At 49.9% G+C, this 15278-nt stretch overlaps 1 protein-coding gene across 2 annotated transcripts in view; it reads left to right on the top strand.

Annotated features, from left to right (window-relative positions):
* BCAR3 (BCAR3 adaptor protein, NSP family member) overlaps positions 1–15278 on the top strand; it is a 116895-nt gene that overhangs the window by 35994 nt on the left and 65623 nt on the right. For both annotated transcript variants that reach the window (XM_037045518.1, XM_037045517.1), the window contains exon 3: positions 4816–4855. In XM_037045518.1, coding sequence (XP_036901413.1) covers positions 4816–4855 — 40 coding nt within the window. The remainder of the gene's footprint in view (positions 1–4815; positions 4856–15278) is intronic.

The following is a 15278-nucleotide window of genomic DNA, read 5'->3' as shown; positions in this document are numbered from 1 at the left end:
GGAAGAGCCTGCCTCCACGCTCGCTCACTCGGCTTGTTGGCGTACTTCAGTTCCTCACGGTTGCAGGACTGAGGTCTCTGTGTTCTGGCTGTCTGCCGGGGCCCGCTCAAAGTTCCATGGGCCTTGTCACAGGTCCTCTCCTAACATCACACCAGCAACAGGATTTCTTCTATCGGATCTCACTCTTCAAGTCAGGTCCAACTCAGAGGACTGACGTATTTTAATGTCAGCTGATTTGGGACTTGAATTACATCTGCGAAATCCCCTCACAGCAGTTTTTAGGTTAGTGTTTGATTGACTCACCAGGGGATGGGAATCTTGGTGGCGAGGGTGGTGGCTTCAGAATTCTGCCATCACGGTGAGGGTGGAGAGCTGGCTGGGCTCACACCAGCCTGGGCGTCCAAGACGTCCACACTGAGGACGTCAGGGTTTTCTTCTGAGTGGGTGGGAGCAGTTAGAGCATCTTGAGCAGGGCGTGATCCAACTAAGGACCACTCTGGCTGCCGTGTGAAGGCTGTGGAGCTGGACTGGAATTGGGAGGGTGTTTCAGGGTTCAGGTGAGGGCTGACAGTGGCCTGGGCTAAGGTGGGCTTAGCTCCTGAACACTCGTGGTTCCCCGGAATGTACCGTGTTGTCTCAAGCCCCCGAGTGTTTGTACATTCTTCTCTCGCTGCCTGGGTATTTCTCATCACCCCTAGCCCACGGCTTCTCCACTGCCACAGGTCCTTACTCAGCCCTCAAAACTAAGCCCAGGTGTTGCGGAAAAGCCTCTCCATGGTGTTCCTCTCTCCCTGACATCCTCTCCAACTTGAGTTGTTTGGATGTTTTGCTCTGTCTGCCCTACTTGCCTGTGGGCTGTCTGAGAGCAGGACATTCATCATGGATTCCTGTGTTTCCATCGTCTGGCCTAGTGCATGGCATGTTGCAGATGCTCGACAATGTCTGTGGGATGCATGTGGAAACTATGGAGGGTACGGGGCATGAACTAGACACATCAGCACTCCAGGAGCTTGCCTTGTGGAGGGAGAAACCACATGTGAATACTACGCAGTGCGGGAACCTGGCACGCAAACACCGGGCCACGTGTGCCAACCCTGGGAGATCCTCGTGCGCGTGGACTTGAGGTCGTGTTGATTCTGCACAATCTGAAATAGTTGGATCCAGCTCCTCACACTCCTCCATTCGATGAAATAATCGTTTTACTGCCAGTGACTCCTTTTCGTGGCGTATCTACCAGGACATTTGTTTGGCAACCTGTTAGCCATGGCTTTATTCTGGAGCATTTAAAGAAGTGAACATTCATTCTTTAAGACAGTCACAGGGTATTTCCTTCCCCATCTGTATTTCCAACCACTTAGAAAAGATCTCTGTTAGTGAAGTTTTTGCTTGTGTATCCAAGAGGGAGAAGCTCTTAGCTCAAAACAGCGAACACTTAAAGATCAAGGGCCCTTTTAAGAGGGAGGAAATGATTAACCTGGTTACAGATGAAACACAAACCGAAATAATAAGTATATCATTTCCGTGACTCCCAACGAGACATCCCTCGGTACAAACTTTAAGTGGGATAGTGGAAAGAATGATTAACTGGAGTAAACACGGTGATGTTATTTAAAACTTAATAAACTAAAGGATGAAGTGACAGGAGTCCAGTTTCACCCGCTGCCCCCCTGCAGGCCGTGGCCCGTGGGCACTGGCCAGCCCCCCCCCCCCCCCCCCCCCCCCGACTGTGAATAGAGACTGCACAACATCACAGGTTCTCGTGGGTGGGGTCTCACTTTAAAAAGTTCCTTTAGACCCTTTTTATTTATATTGCCAAGTTCTTGTGTTTGTTTTCCAGTGATCTCTGTTGGAGAATATAAATCTGTGGTTCAAGGAGTGTTTGCTGCACAGTCTTGTATGAATAATTGGATATTCTGTTTCAAATTGGAGGCTGGGGCCACGGGGCCACCTACTGTGTTTTCTAGCTCTCGTCTTCCCGGTTAGTGGGATCGGGTGGCTGGCTGAGAAAGGAGACACAACACTTCTGCATTTAAATGTAATTTTAATTTGGTTCAGGACAACGACTTTTAAAGCTTTTGGATTTGTAACACACACTCAATTTCATTTACGCTCCTTATATTCCCTCCCTTGCATCTCTAAAAAGGAGGAGGAGGGTATGAGGACCCACTGGGGCACCCTTGGATCCAGACTAGAGCTTCGGAACCTGTGGGTTTCCTGCTGCTCTCAGACGCAATAACCAGGGCCCCCTGAGCCAAGTTCGCTCCAGGGCAGGGGCAGAGGGAACTTCAGTTTATGCCTAACCAGTGCCCTTGGTTTCCTTCTCTTCTCCCGAGACAGAGCGTGTGGTGGGAGATCAAACAGGGACGTGAGAGTTCACCCAAGGATGCAGGGGCGTTGGGAGAGCACCTGCTCCTGGGTGGCGGGGTCTCTGGGCGGGAGAGTCGGGTGCAGGGAGGAGCGCAGGCTGGCTTCGAGGTCACCTCCTCCATGAGCAGTGCCTGGCCTGGTCCTTGTGGTGATCCCACCTTCTCCCCAGAGAATTTGAGGGGTTTCCCCTGAGAGGACGTAGCATTTATAGGCACATCTCTAGAGAAAGGGAGAGAGGAACGTCTTAGCTTTCCAGTGTGAAAGGAAAGGAGTTTGTAGCTAAATCTGGGGAGAAGAGCAGGTCCTGGATGAAATTCTAAAAGGAATTTACTAAGAGAATGGCATTTGAACACCTAAAAAGAGAGCTAAAATTGCAAATTATGACTATATGGTCTTGCTATTTGGCAGGTGTTTTCCCCCAAAATGAGTGAAATGAAATAAAAAAAAATTTGACAGTGTTAGCTGCCACTGAAAAACTTCAAGCTTTCAAGTGAAAATTAGAACTTCGGACAACTTGTATCCTTCACCACTGGCTTCGCACTGTCTAACACTTAACTACTTCTGATGAGATCAGTGATGATAATAACGTGAGATTCCTTTTTTAAAAAATATTTTATTTATTTTCAGAGGGAGGGGAAGGGAAGGAGAGAGAGAAATATCAATGTGTGGTTGCCTCTCATGTGTCCCCCACTGGGAACTGACCTGCAACCCAGGCATGTGCCCTGACTGGGAATTGAACCCGATTCTTTGCTTCACAGGCCCACGCTCGATCCACTGAGCCACACCAGCCAGGGTAGATTCCTTTTTATATTGTAATGAATTGAGTCAAGATCCAGGCAGATGATCACTCACTGGGCCAGATAATCAGCATAAGACTGCACAGCCCTTAAGCCTAAAATGTTAATTCAGGAGAAAACCAAAAGCTCAAGAACTTGAAGGGATCAACAGGGCCAAAGCTCCACTGACAAAGTTTTCAGTCACCTGCCCGGAGAGCCTGAGGACACGGGCACGGACATGGCGTCCAGAGTGCGGTGGGAGAGCCGGGCGCAGCAGACAGACTCAGCAGCTTTGGGAGAAAGTGCCTGATATTTAAAAAACAAAACAAAAAAGGAGGCTTGATAAAGGGATGAAAAGTGTGTGCCTGGTGTTGAGGCTCTGAAAGACTGACTTCCTCGTTGAGGGAAGGCCCCCAGGGACTTCGAGCCAAAGCTCTTCCCAGCCCTTTTGGCTCTGCAAAGGCACTCACTCCGGAACCTAGCCTGCATGCGCAGAGAGGAGCCTGTGGGGTGCCGGCCTGCCTCTGCGGGTGTGCCCTGGGTGCAGTCACGCCAGCCCAAGAATGGCCTTGGGAGTCCATCTGCTTCCACCACAGGCTGGTGGTGTCTCTGAGCTGTGGCTTTGCTGCTCCAGTTCAAGGGAGCAGAGCTGCAGTCTCCCAGCCACTCCGTGCCCCGGGGGACATCCAGGCCTGCTGTGGGTGTCCCTCCGCCTTCAGGTGGACGAGTTCTTTGTGTAGAAACACTAAGACTCTCCCTTCAGAAGAGTAGTCCTACAGGCTTCAGAGCCATTGTGTCCTTTCAACATGATCACGGCTGTGCAGGAAGGAGTTAATTTTTTTCAAAGTCGACATCCCTAAAGGCAGCTGTCTTTTCATGTCCTCTGTGGGGGCCACCTTGCCACCCCCGAGGAAGCATGACAGCATCAGCTCTCATGTCTCGCCATCCTTTCCTTCGCCTTAGTCCGGCCCTCTTCCGCTTTCTATAATAACTCAGCATCCTCAGCGCGGCCGCTGCTGTTTACTTGTAACTGGTCCATCCTAGCGTTTTAGTGTGCTGGACACGAGCAGGCGTGAGGTGGGAAGAGAAACAATAACTGGGCACCAGAGGAAATCAGGGTTGGCTGCTCAGCTTGCGCCAGAGGCGGGTGGGCAGTCGAGTCAGACCTAAGAAAGGGAAAGCAGAACTGGGTACGAGACCCCTCGCTCTCACTCTGCGGGGTGCCGGGTGACCTCGGGCCACCGCTTCGTCGACCTGAGCCTCTGTTCACTTCTGTCAAACTGGATGGAACGCAGCTGCCTGGTCCGATGCTGCGCATTTGGGCACCCAGCCCTGCTTCGCCCCCACCTCCGTCCTCCTCAGAGCGCTTTGCTCAGGCTGTGTGGCTCGTTTTTGTGCTGGAGCAGATCTAGAATTACCAGGCATAAATAGTCTAACACTCGGAGTCTGAGTATGACAGAGAAGTGTACAGCGCTCCTAGGTCCACGTCATGGCACCTACCCGCCCCCCACCCTCCATGAAAGGACTCTGTGTCCGTCCTAACTTCCTGATTCTTGTCTGGGAGGGGGGCCCAGCTCACTTTGGATTTGGGTGAATAATGGTGGGTAGTACATTTCACTTGGTGCAAGCGTGCATTGCTCCCAGTTCTCATGTCTGTATTTTCTCTTTTTAGGGATCAGCATCTTCTGGACCCCACTCTGGAGTATGTGAAGGTAAGAAACCAGCATGTCACATGTGATCAGGAGCCCGTGTTGTGGCTTCCCACTTTTAACGTAGTGTTGCCGGGCGATGCTGTGGTCCGACTTGCACAGGAGGCTGGTCAAACTGAAACAACCAGGAGGGGATTGGACTGTTTCCAGCCTTTAGTAAACTTTGAGAGAGCCTTAACCCCACACCAGTGTAGGTGGACAGCCTTCCCCCGTGTCTGAAATGCCTAGGGCCAGACGTGCTTTAAAATTCAGAATTTTTAAGGAAATGTAATATAGCACATGTATATGTATATTAAACATTCCCAAAGGGATTTAGGTTCCACACCCTATAATCAGACTCACTATTTCAGCCATGAAATGTAAGAATGTTCACCCCAAATGGGACAAAGAGACAAGTGATTTTATGTAGTTAGGTCAAGTTTTGCCAGCAAACGAGGTCAGATTTCTTTGGCAACCAAATGAGTTATTTTAAAAATTCCAGTTTTCAGAGGTTTTTGGATTTTTGAATGAGAGAGGAGGAACTGTGGGCCTCAGTTTGCCTTTGGTGTGGGACCGAAGGCCCCCTGAGAGCTTCTGTGTTCTTTTCTCCTCAACAGCCACCCCCCTGCCGAGTGGCCGCTCCGGACCGGGAGCTGTGGTGGCGCCTCGCTTTGCAGCGGGGCTGGCGCTCAGTGCTTCGGCCTGGCCAGTGCTTCGGCACTGATCTCCTCCTGAGCAGAGAGAAAAGACGCTTCTCACGTCTGCCCCCTGCGCCCCACACTGGGTCTCGGGTGTGTGTGTGTGCTTTATTTTTGAAAACTGTTCAGAGAATTCTAATTTGGCACACTAGTTTCTTCGTTTACATCTATTATTAGTTTGTTCTTATAAAATTGAAGTTATCTTTAAAATTTTAATAAGAAGAAGATGGACAATTTTGTCAAAGAAATTAGCAGCTGTCAGGAATTGTTTGGTTATAAGTCACAGAAACCCATTTCATCCACGTTAAGCGAAACAGAAACATTTAAGGGAGGTTATGGAAGCCTAGCACAGGGCATGCAAAGACTGATGGTAATTTTTCGGAACCGTAGCATGAGTTAGGGCTCAGGTGCTCACCTCTGAGGAGCCACCGGCATCATCGTTCCAAGGGCAGCCTCCCATTTTTGGAGTGTGCAGGCCTGTGCTGTTCGGGTGCCTGTGCCTGCCCCAGGGTGTCGGCCTGTCTTTCCGTTAGACCAGAGGATGGAAGGTGCAGGAGGGAACTCTAGTAGGACTCCTTGGTCACTTGAGGCAGCCACCATAAAGTTCGCTGAGGTGGAGCAGAGGATTATTTTTCCTCTCTCTCACACCCAGGCTGTGCCTGAGCTACAGTGTCCGCATAGCCAATGCGTAACCCCAAACCGGCGGGACCCACGTCAGAACGTGGGCAGAGCTTTGTCAGGGCTGCGTCTGCGCCCCTCCTGGAAGCCTCACGTGTGCTCGTGGGCAGGTTGCGCACTGCAATACGTTAGGGGACACTCTTCCCACGGACTGTGGTTTGACCGGACCACAGTGTGGGAAATGCACCCTAGGATTATGCGGTGTGCATGTCACAGCAGCCCTATAAAGTCCCCCCTGCCACGCTTCAGAAATTGGCTGTCTCCCACGGCAGACGCCCTCACTGTGCTCAGCAAGCACAGCCCCTGACTTCAATAACTCAGATTTTTTTTTTACAAAAGTCCAAGCCTTTTAAGATAATCCAGCAATGAATTCTAAAGCTAAACATGGACTTCCAGAGCGACCTGTTTCAGTGTTACCTAAGCTCTTGCCTCTCACTCGTGAATGTCGGTCTGTGTGACTCGAGGCGTGTTGACCACGGAGCTCTCGGGCATGCCCGCAGCCTCTGTCTCACGGGGCTCTCCCGCCCCCCAGCAGCGGGGTGTGATGGAATGGCTCTTGGTGGCTCCCAGGCACCCTCCTTTTCAAGGCCTTGCTGAGGTGTTCTGAAGGCTGCCCTCTGCTCCTCGGTCTGAATCACGCTGGATAAATGAAGTCTCTCTCCTGGATCCATTACAGGTTTCTTACCTTTTGAGTTTGCCCTTGGTTTTGAGGGATGGCTTGGGGATTTGTTGGGGGAATGTGAGGCCTTTGACCCCAAGGTCCGAGTGACTCTCTGTGTCCATCTTCCTGGGCAGGCACAAGCCCACCGAACCATTTCTCAGACTCAGTTGCCCTCTCCGACCTGGCTGACGGGAGTCCGTGCCAGCCCTGTAAATCCATGCTCTCTGGAGCCTGATGCCTGCAGGGGGCTGAAAGTGATGGAGCGAGGCAAGGGGGTCTCGGATAAAGTGGGATTCAGCTTGGCCTTCCTGTCTTTGATCTGTTTCCTCCCTACAATCCCCTTGTGCAAGCAATGCCTCTCGGGTGTGGAAAGAAGTAGAGATTCTATGTAAAATATGTTGCATCATGTAGGACCCTGCCCCTGGCAGAGTCAGATTCATCAGCCTAGTGAACAAAAGTCAAGAGACCAAATTTTTAGGGACTCGTCGTGACCTCAGAGCAATGGGTGGTCGCCAAGTCCCTTCCCTGCAATGGAAGCACCCAGGTGTGGCCAGCCTCCTGCTGTTCTCATCCTGTTGGGAACTCCGGCCCCGGGTTTCTCTCCATGTGTCTTCAGGTTTGCTACCCATCATCACCTGGCTTTGCCAGTGCCCAGACAGGGAGGAATGTCTTTGAGAGCAATCGGGGTCCATCTCGCCCCCCTGGGGTCTAGGGGAGAGGAGGCTTTGACACTGAAGCATAACCAGTTGGGTGAGGAGGGGCTGCAGGTCGTGGCAGGAGAGTGCAAGGCAGAGAATGAATCCCAAATCCCGTCCTGTCCAGCCTGCACTCTGTCCTCCTGGCACGCTGCACACTTTGTGTTGAGGCACATAATGCAGTGTGAAAGAATCCGTCCTCGGTTGCTAGGCTACCAGTAGCTCCTCTGTGCGTGGAATGGAGGGGACTGTACAGGCTGGGCAGCCCCCAGGGCTGTTTGCTGGTTCTTTCACCTCTGCAGGCAGAGGGGCCACGGGCTCTTCCACTGCTGAGGCCTCAAAGGCACCTAGACCCTCCCCGGGAATTCCGTGATTGGATGTGATAAGAAAATGAAGGCAGGTCCACATAGCCTGTGCTGTAGGGATCTCGTTCTCCACTGTTTCTCTCTAATTCTGACCATTAGACTGGTTTGGTCACTCTAAAAGGGGAGTTTGTTTTCCCTTTCCCCCTATTTCTATTTTTTCTTGTTTTCCTAGTCCTCTGCGCTCCCCACATTGTTTTCCTCACAGCAACTGAAACGGGATCATCTGGAAAGTCTGACCGTAACTGTTTTGTATAACCGTGAGGTCCCTCTCCGTAACCTGGTGTAATAGATTCTCTTTGGCTGCGTCTGGAGGAAGCCACCCCTCCCTGCCCGGCTGGAGAGCAGAAACGCCGCAGCGGCTCTGCCTTCCCGCTCCGGGCTGTTCCTGACTTGGGTCAGTGGCGTGCAGCCTGGAATTCTCCTCTGCGTACCTGGCATACCTCACCCTAGATAAAACCAACCTATTTTTTTACGTGGAGGAAATAGCTTTAGGCAAAATTGTGTGGTAGAGTTTACCTCCTGGGCTGCTTTCCCTGCTCAGTGCCCCCCATTTGTTTTTTTTTTTGCCACGTTTTTACCCCCATGAAATTTTGATTAAATTATTGTACTAAAATGTGAATAAATGGCAATAGTCTCTGGTATTGACCCCAAGGTTGACCCCACCCCCTCCCCCCAAGAATCCCTGTAGGGGAGTGGCGTGACCTCAGACTGACCACCTTGTCTCTGTAGGTTCCATCTTTTCCACAAGCAGAAGCCAGGGGTGGGCCAATGTCCCTACTAGTTTAATCTTTTTAGGCTCCTCTCTGCCTGTGATAGGCCGAGGGGAAAGTTTTTGGCAAACGGGAAGGGTTTTTTTATGACTCTGTCACTGCCAGTCATAAAATTGCCATATTGAGAGGAACGAGAATGGCATTTCGTGTTGAGTCTCAGACATTAAAACCTAGGATCCGACAGGTAACTGCCCGCCCACCACATTACCTCCGAAGACTGGCGATGGCCCCCCCTCCGACAGCGGCCATCATGGTGGCCCTGCTTTTGCTCTGTGACCCTTCCCGAGCCTCTGGGCGCTGTTTCCCCCTTTCCCTCCGTCATCTTCCCGGGCTACTTCTTTAAGCTTCAGGAAGTTCCCCCCACTCCACCCCACATAGATTTTATAAATTTGTGTTATTTCCTATCTCTTTCCCCTTTATACCTATCTTCCTTTTGGCTTGAACATTCTGATTCCCTTTTAGCTTCTTCACACACAACACTTAGTCGTTTTAATGAAGAGTCTCTTTTCTGGGAGTGGTTTAAAAGTGTGTGTTTTGGAGGAGGAGGTGATTAACTAGGGCAGAGCTGGGTGCTTTTTCTTTTAGAAGAAATGTTTACTACAGATTTTTTTTTTGTGAAGTAAGTTGTCCTTAAGAAAGATAAATGGGGAAACGTAGCTGAAGCAGAAGGGGGACTGGAATGACTGTTCTTTCACATTAGCCGAGATGTAGGCCAGCCTGTGTCCGTCCAGGGCTGTGGACGAAGCCGCTCTCCGGGGGCCTGCAGTCGGGAGGTGTGAGACAGGACGCGGCCTTTGTTCCTGGCTGGCTTCCTGGGGAATGAATATCCCTCCTATTGTAGTCCGCCCCAGTGGGTTCTTGCAGGAACCACTTGTGTGCCTTTATAAAATGGTTTGCCGTTTCTGAGCTCCTTTTCAGGTCCAGGAAAGGGACAGGATGAGAATCGTTATCCAGAGTGGGGACCAGCACCCCTCGATGCCCCCTTCCTGCCCAGGGGGCTTGAGCAGCTCAGGAGCCTAGAGCCGCCCAGAAATGAGTGCTTTATGGGGTTAACACTTCGCAAATGCTCTTTCCAAGAGGCTCTTATAGACTCGATAGACTGCCTAAGGCTCAGATCTCAGCAAGGCCTTTCCTGCCGTTGGCTGGAGCTGCATTAGGTCACCAGCAGATTAAAAGAGGAGTAATTATGCGAATTCCAGCACCAAGAATCAGTGCCCTGGTTGTGGGAGACCTGGGCAGGGGGTGGTGCAGCATGACTTCAGCTCCGCCTTTGTGCTCAAGATGGCCGCAGCCACGGTCATGGTTAAATAGCTGTCTTTGAGGAAAGTCTTTTCTTCCAGCAAGCTGGTCTGCTCTGAATTAGCTAGCTAACAAAGCCATGAAAGGGACTTACAAAAACAATGGCATGCTGTACATTCCGTGAGATTTTAACAAGTTACACGAACCAAATAATGGCCCGATTGGCTGGCTCTGCAGGTTTTTGCTTGAGTGTGCACACCCACAGAGCCAGCACCGTCCCCCGTGGGACCAGATCCAACTCTGCCAGCGGCGAATGTGCCGCAGCCCGGCTTGCTCTGGGGCTCGCCTGCAGAGCACCGGGCTTCAGCTTCTCCCACTCCACCCCAGAAACATTCCCGGCAAATATTCTTGGGCAGTTTAGCGTCACTATGGTTATTGAAAGCTGCTGAGGCAGGGCGGGAAGACAAGAACAGGGATGGAGGGTGTTCACTGAGTCCCTCCTTCAGTGCGATCCTGTCTTATGGGTCTGTGACAGGGCGGCCACTTACAAAAAACAAAACCTCATCATGAAACCATGCGCCAATCTGAACATCTGTATGTGAGTGTTTACAGTCACATCGTTTATGATGGACAAAAACTGGAAACAGCTCTAGTGCCCTTCAGCTGGCGAGTGGGTGGAGAGTGGCACACCCCTACCCCTACCGGGGCATGCCATTCAGCCACAAAAAGGGATGGACTGTTGGATGCATGTAAATACTTCCAGCAGTAAAAAACGGGTAAGTGGGTAAAGACAGGTGAGGGGAGAGGCCGGCTGCAGAGGGGAGGGGGAACTTGGCGGGGTAGCAGAAGGACCTTGGCTGTAGTGGTTTCAGAAGCTCACAGGACTGTACTTAAAAGGGTACCTCCTACTGTTTGCAAATTATACCTCAGCAAGACTGACTTTTTAAAAGCAAGCTAAACCCTTATATTTTAGCTCTTAGGTGTTGCCAGAGTTCCGATTTTCAGCTGGGCCACAGCAGACTGCTGATCAGACAGAGAAAGTGCTGAGCCTGTGGGTCTTTTACTGTGCTGGTTCTCTCAGTAGAGTTCAGAGCGTGTACCATGTGTTAGTATTTTCTCAGTGAAGTCAGTGGGTAACAGGAAGGTCTATCTGCAGCAGGAATGGAAAGCCAGGGCCAGTGCTGGAGGCCTTTTAGAGACAGAATTAAGAGCCATGTATTAGGTGAGTTGACAGTTCCTGTTGGGACCTAAATGCAGGAGGTGAGGAAGAGGAAGCCAGGGTCAGTTCCAGAGCTCACATGAGTGCCTGGCTTCTCGCCAGAAACCTGTAAACTATTCCAGGGGAGGAAAGATTTCCAGTTGGAGGCCTTATTGCCACAATGTCACTGAGTTAATTCACAAGCATTTGGGTATATCATTATATTGGGGGTGGGGGGGATTCAGCAAACTACAGCCTAAGACCAAAGCTAGCCTGCCACCTGCTACTGTATGGCCCTCAAGCTAAAAATTGATCTTATATTTTTTAATGTTTTTTAAAAAAATCAAAAGAAGGTTGTGAAAATTATAAAATTCAAATTTCAATGGGAGTGTGAAGTTTGACAGAAACACAACCACATCCATTCAATTGCATGTGGCCCCCATAATGGTAGAGTTGAGTAGTTACAACAGAATGGATGGCAAAGCCTGAAATACTCACTCTCTGGCCCGTTGCAGGAAGGGTTCGCTGACCTGCTCTGGACTGTCCCTACGCACATACACTGCCCCTGTTTTGCCTCCGAGCAGTGCGTCGTGGGCTTTCAGTAGGAACCCCATGTTTTCATGCCCCCACTTCCTTGGGGTGATGCATCCTTGCATCATCAACAGCACTCTCACCCGCCTGGTGATGCAGCAGTGAGTCCTCATGCCAGCTCTGTGACCTGGCATTATGGGGGACAACGCTGTGCGGCACGGCTCTATTTGGATGCATCTCAGCATCTCGCGAGGTGGACCTGTCTGCTCAGAGCAGCCTCTCTCCGCTGGGCCCATCACAGTCAGCATCTTCAGCTCCGCTGGTTGAACAGGTGCCCGAATCCTGGCTGTCCTTGCTGAGGGCTTGCCTGGCTAACTCCTCAGGTCAGATACCGCTCTGCCTGTGCAGCCCGAGTCTTCTCTGTGTCCCAAGTCAGATGTGAATTCTCCCAGGGCCTCTGGAAATGGACAGTTTGAATCAAGGTCAAACCCTGAGCTGCCCTCTGGAGGTGCTTGAAGAGCCTGCTTCTAGCCTGTGAATGGAACGAGGCCAGATTCACATTCGTATTCTGTGCTGCAGCCTTCGTCCCTGGCTGAAGGAAGAGGACTCTTTTTGAAGTCCCAAACAGTATGCAAGGTGGTGAAGAGACTAGAAAACTAACATGCAAGCAAGAACTGAAGCTATGGCTTCCGACTAGACTCAGCTTTATAACTGGACTTGAGAGTCTGCCTACCTGTGACCTCATGTCCCACCATCCCCCTTAGTCTCTATACTCCTCCATGTCAGCTTTTCCTACCGCCCTGGTCTTGGCCTTGGAAGGTTTTTTTGAGGTAGAACAGCTGAGTGGTTTGAAGCGGGTGCTTAAGATGCTGTTGTGGGTTGAATTGTGTCTCCCTCCAAAAAATATGTGAAGTCCTCACCTCCCAGTACTTTTGAATGTGGCCTTATATGGAAGTTAGGTCGTTGCAGATATGATCAAATTAAGATGAGGTCATACTGGATTAGGGTGGGCCCTAATCCAGTGACTGGCGTCCTTAAAAGAAGAGAGGAATTAAGACACAGACACAACACGCAGGGACAGTGCCATGGGACCACAGAAGCAGACTAGGGCTGATGCGTGCACAGGCCAGCAACCACCGAGGACGGCCCCCCCGTGAGCTGGGGCAGCTGAGAAGGATCCTCCTCAGAGCCCTCGGACAGAGCCCTGCCGACAGCATGGGTTTGGACTGCTAATTTTAGAACTATGAGAGAATAAAGTTCTATTTTAAAGCCACCAAGCTTGTGGTAATTCATTACAACATCCCCAGGAAACTAGTAAGATGCAAAGTCCTGTCTTAACCATTTCTTGGTTGTGTGACTTTGAGCAAGTGTCTGGAATTCACTGGGTCTCAGTGTCCTCAATGGTAAAGGGGAGAATGCAGGAATCAGACAAGTGAACACACACAGCGTCGTTAGCGCGGCGCCTGCCGTGTAGCTAGTGCTCAGTACACACTAGTTGAGGGACTGTCCCCCTGCTTCCCTGTGTGGCTGGTCCGTCGTGACTCAGATTTCACAGCCGCAGAGGGATCTTCCTGACCCCTGCCCAAAGCAGCCTGCCTCGTCTCATTTCTCTGTGGGTTATCCACATGGCCCTTGTCCCAATTCCTATTTGTTTACTTACTGAAACCCTAACTTCTCATTGGAATGTGAGCGCTGAGTGCAGGGACCTACTCTTGCCCTCTCAATAAATGCAGAGTGGGGCAAAAGCAGGTTTATGTTGTCGTATGGAAAATAATATGATAATTCGTAAATGACAATATAAGCGTAAACTCTGCATTTCCTGTATTTACAACTGTAAGTCTACTTTTGCCCCACCTCATATTTAGTAACCGATGCACTGACTGGTGACCACACACAGCCAGATGCAAAGGGCATTTGAACTGAAAGAAGAGGAAATGAGCTTCTTCCAAAGATCTTAAGGTTTCCTAAAGCAAGTAACAGTTATATTTCTAAGTTTTCCAAAAATTNATTTCTATTTTAAAGCCACCAAGCTTGTGGTAATTCATTACAACATCCCCAGGAAACTAGTAAGATGCAGAGTCCCGTCTTAACCATTTCTTGGTTGTGTGACTTTGAGCAAGTGTCTGGAATTCGCTGGGTCTCAGTGTCCTCAATGGTAAAGGGGAGAATGCAGGAATCAGACAAGTGAACACACACAGCGTCGTTAGCGCGGCGCCTGCCGTGTAGCTAGTGCTCAGTACACACAAGTTGAGGGACTGTCCCCCTGCTTCCCTGTGTGGCTGGTCCGTCGTGACTCAGATTTCACAGCCGCAGAGGGATCTTCCTGACCCCTGCCCAAAGCAGCCTGCCTCGTCTCATTTCTCTGTGGGTTATCCACATGGCCCTTGTCCCAATTCCTATTTGTTTACTTACTGAAACCCTGACTCCTCATTGGAATGTGAGCGCTGAGTGCAGGGACCTACTCTTGCCTTCTCAATAAATGCAGAGTGGGGCAAAAGCAGGTTTACGTTGTCGTATGGAAAATAATATGATAATTCGTAAATGACAATATAAGCGTAAACTCTGCATTTCCTGTATTTACAACTGTAAGTCTACTTTTGCCCCACCTCGTATTTAGTAACCGATGCACTGACTGGTGACCACACACAGCCAGATGCAAAGGGCATTTGAAATGAGAGAAGAGGAAATGAGCTTCTTCCAAAGATCTTAAGGTTTCCTAAAGCAAGTAACAGTTATATTTCTAAGTTTTCCAAAAATTCTTCAGTGATTTTGTTGCATGACAGCAAAAATGCCCCTCACCTAACTTTAGTCTATCTTCTCTTACCAATCTGGTATCAAACAAAAACTGTGAGGCCACTATTGGCACCTTACATATTCACACGTTTAGGCAGAGATGTGCACTTTTAAAAGTGTAGTTATGGCAACCTTTATGGCTCAGACCCTTCAGTTCAGCAGGAGACCTTCTTTTAAATTGAATTTATTGGGCTGACGGTGGTTCACAAAACCACACAGGTTCCAAGTGCACAACTCTGCCACACAACACCTGCACACTGCACCACGCACTCGCCACCCAAAGTCAAGTCCCTTTCCACCACCATCTATCCCGCCCTTTGCCCTCTTCCACCTCCCCCACCTGCTTTCCCTCTGTTAATCACCACCCTGTTGTCTGCGTGTCTGTTTCATTTTTTACGTTTTGTTTAATTCCTTTACCTTTTTCACCTAGCTCCCTAACCCTCCTCCCCTCTGACAGCTGTCAGTCTGCTCTGTGTATCTATAATTAATTCTGTTTCTATTTTGTTTGTTAGTTTATTTTGTTCATTGCATTAAACATATAAGAGCAATCATATGGTATTTGTCTTTCTCTGACTGACCTGTTTCACTTAGCATAATATTTTCCAGGTCCATCCATGTTGTTGCAAAGAGTAAAATTCCTTTTTTTTTTACAGCTGAGCAGTATTCAATTGTGTAAATGTACCTTGGGCTGCTTCCAAATCGTGGCTATTGTAAATAAGGCTGCAACGAACATAGGGGTGCAGATCTTGTTATGGGGTCCCAGTAATTCTTCAGTCTTCAGGCTTTTTAGCATGAGAAGCATTTGCTGTTAAGCTCTGC

This window comes from Sturnira hondurensis, unplaced genomic scaffold, assembly GCF_014824575.4.
Source record: "Sturnira hondurensis isolate 20B ecotype Veracruz unplaced genomic scaffold, ASM1482457v3 Scaffold0004322, whole genome shotgun sequence".
NCBI classification, from domain to species: Eukaryota; Metazoa; Chordata; class Mammalia; order Chiroptera; family Phyllostomidae; genus Sturnira; species Sturnira hondurensis.
This window is presented reverse-complemented; position numbering and strand designations above follow the sequence as displayed.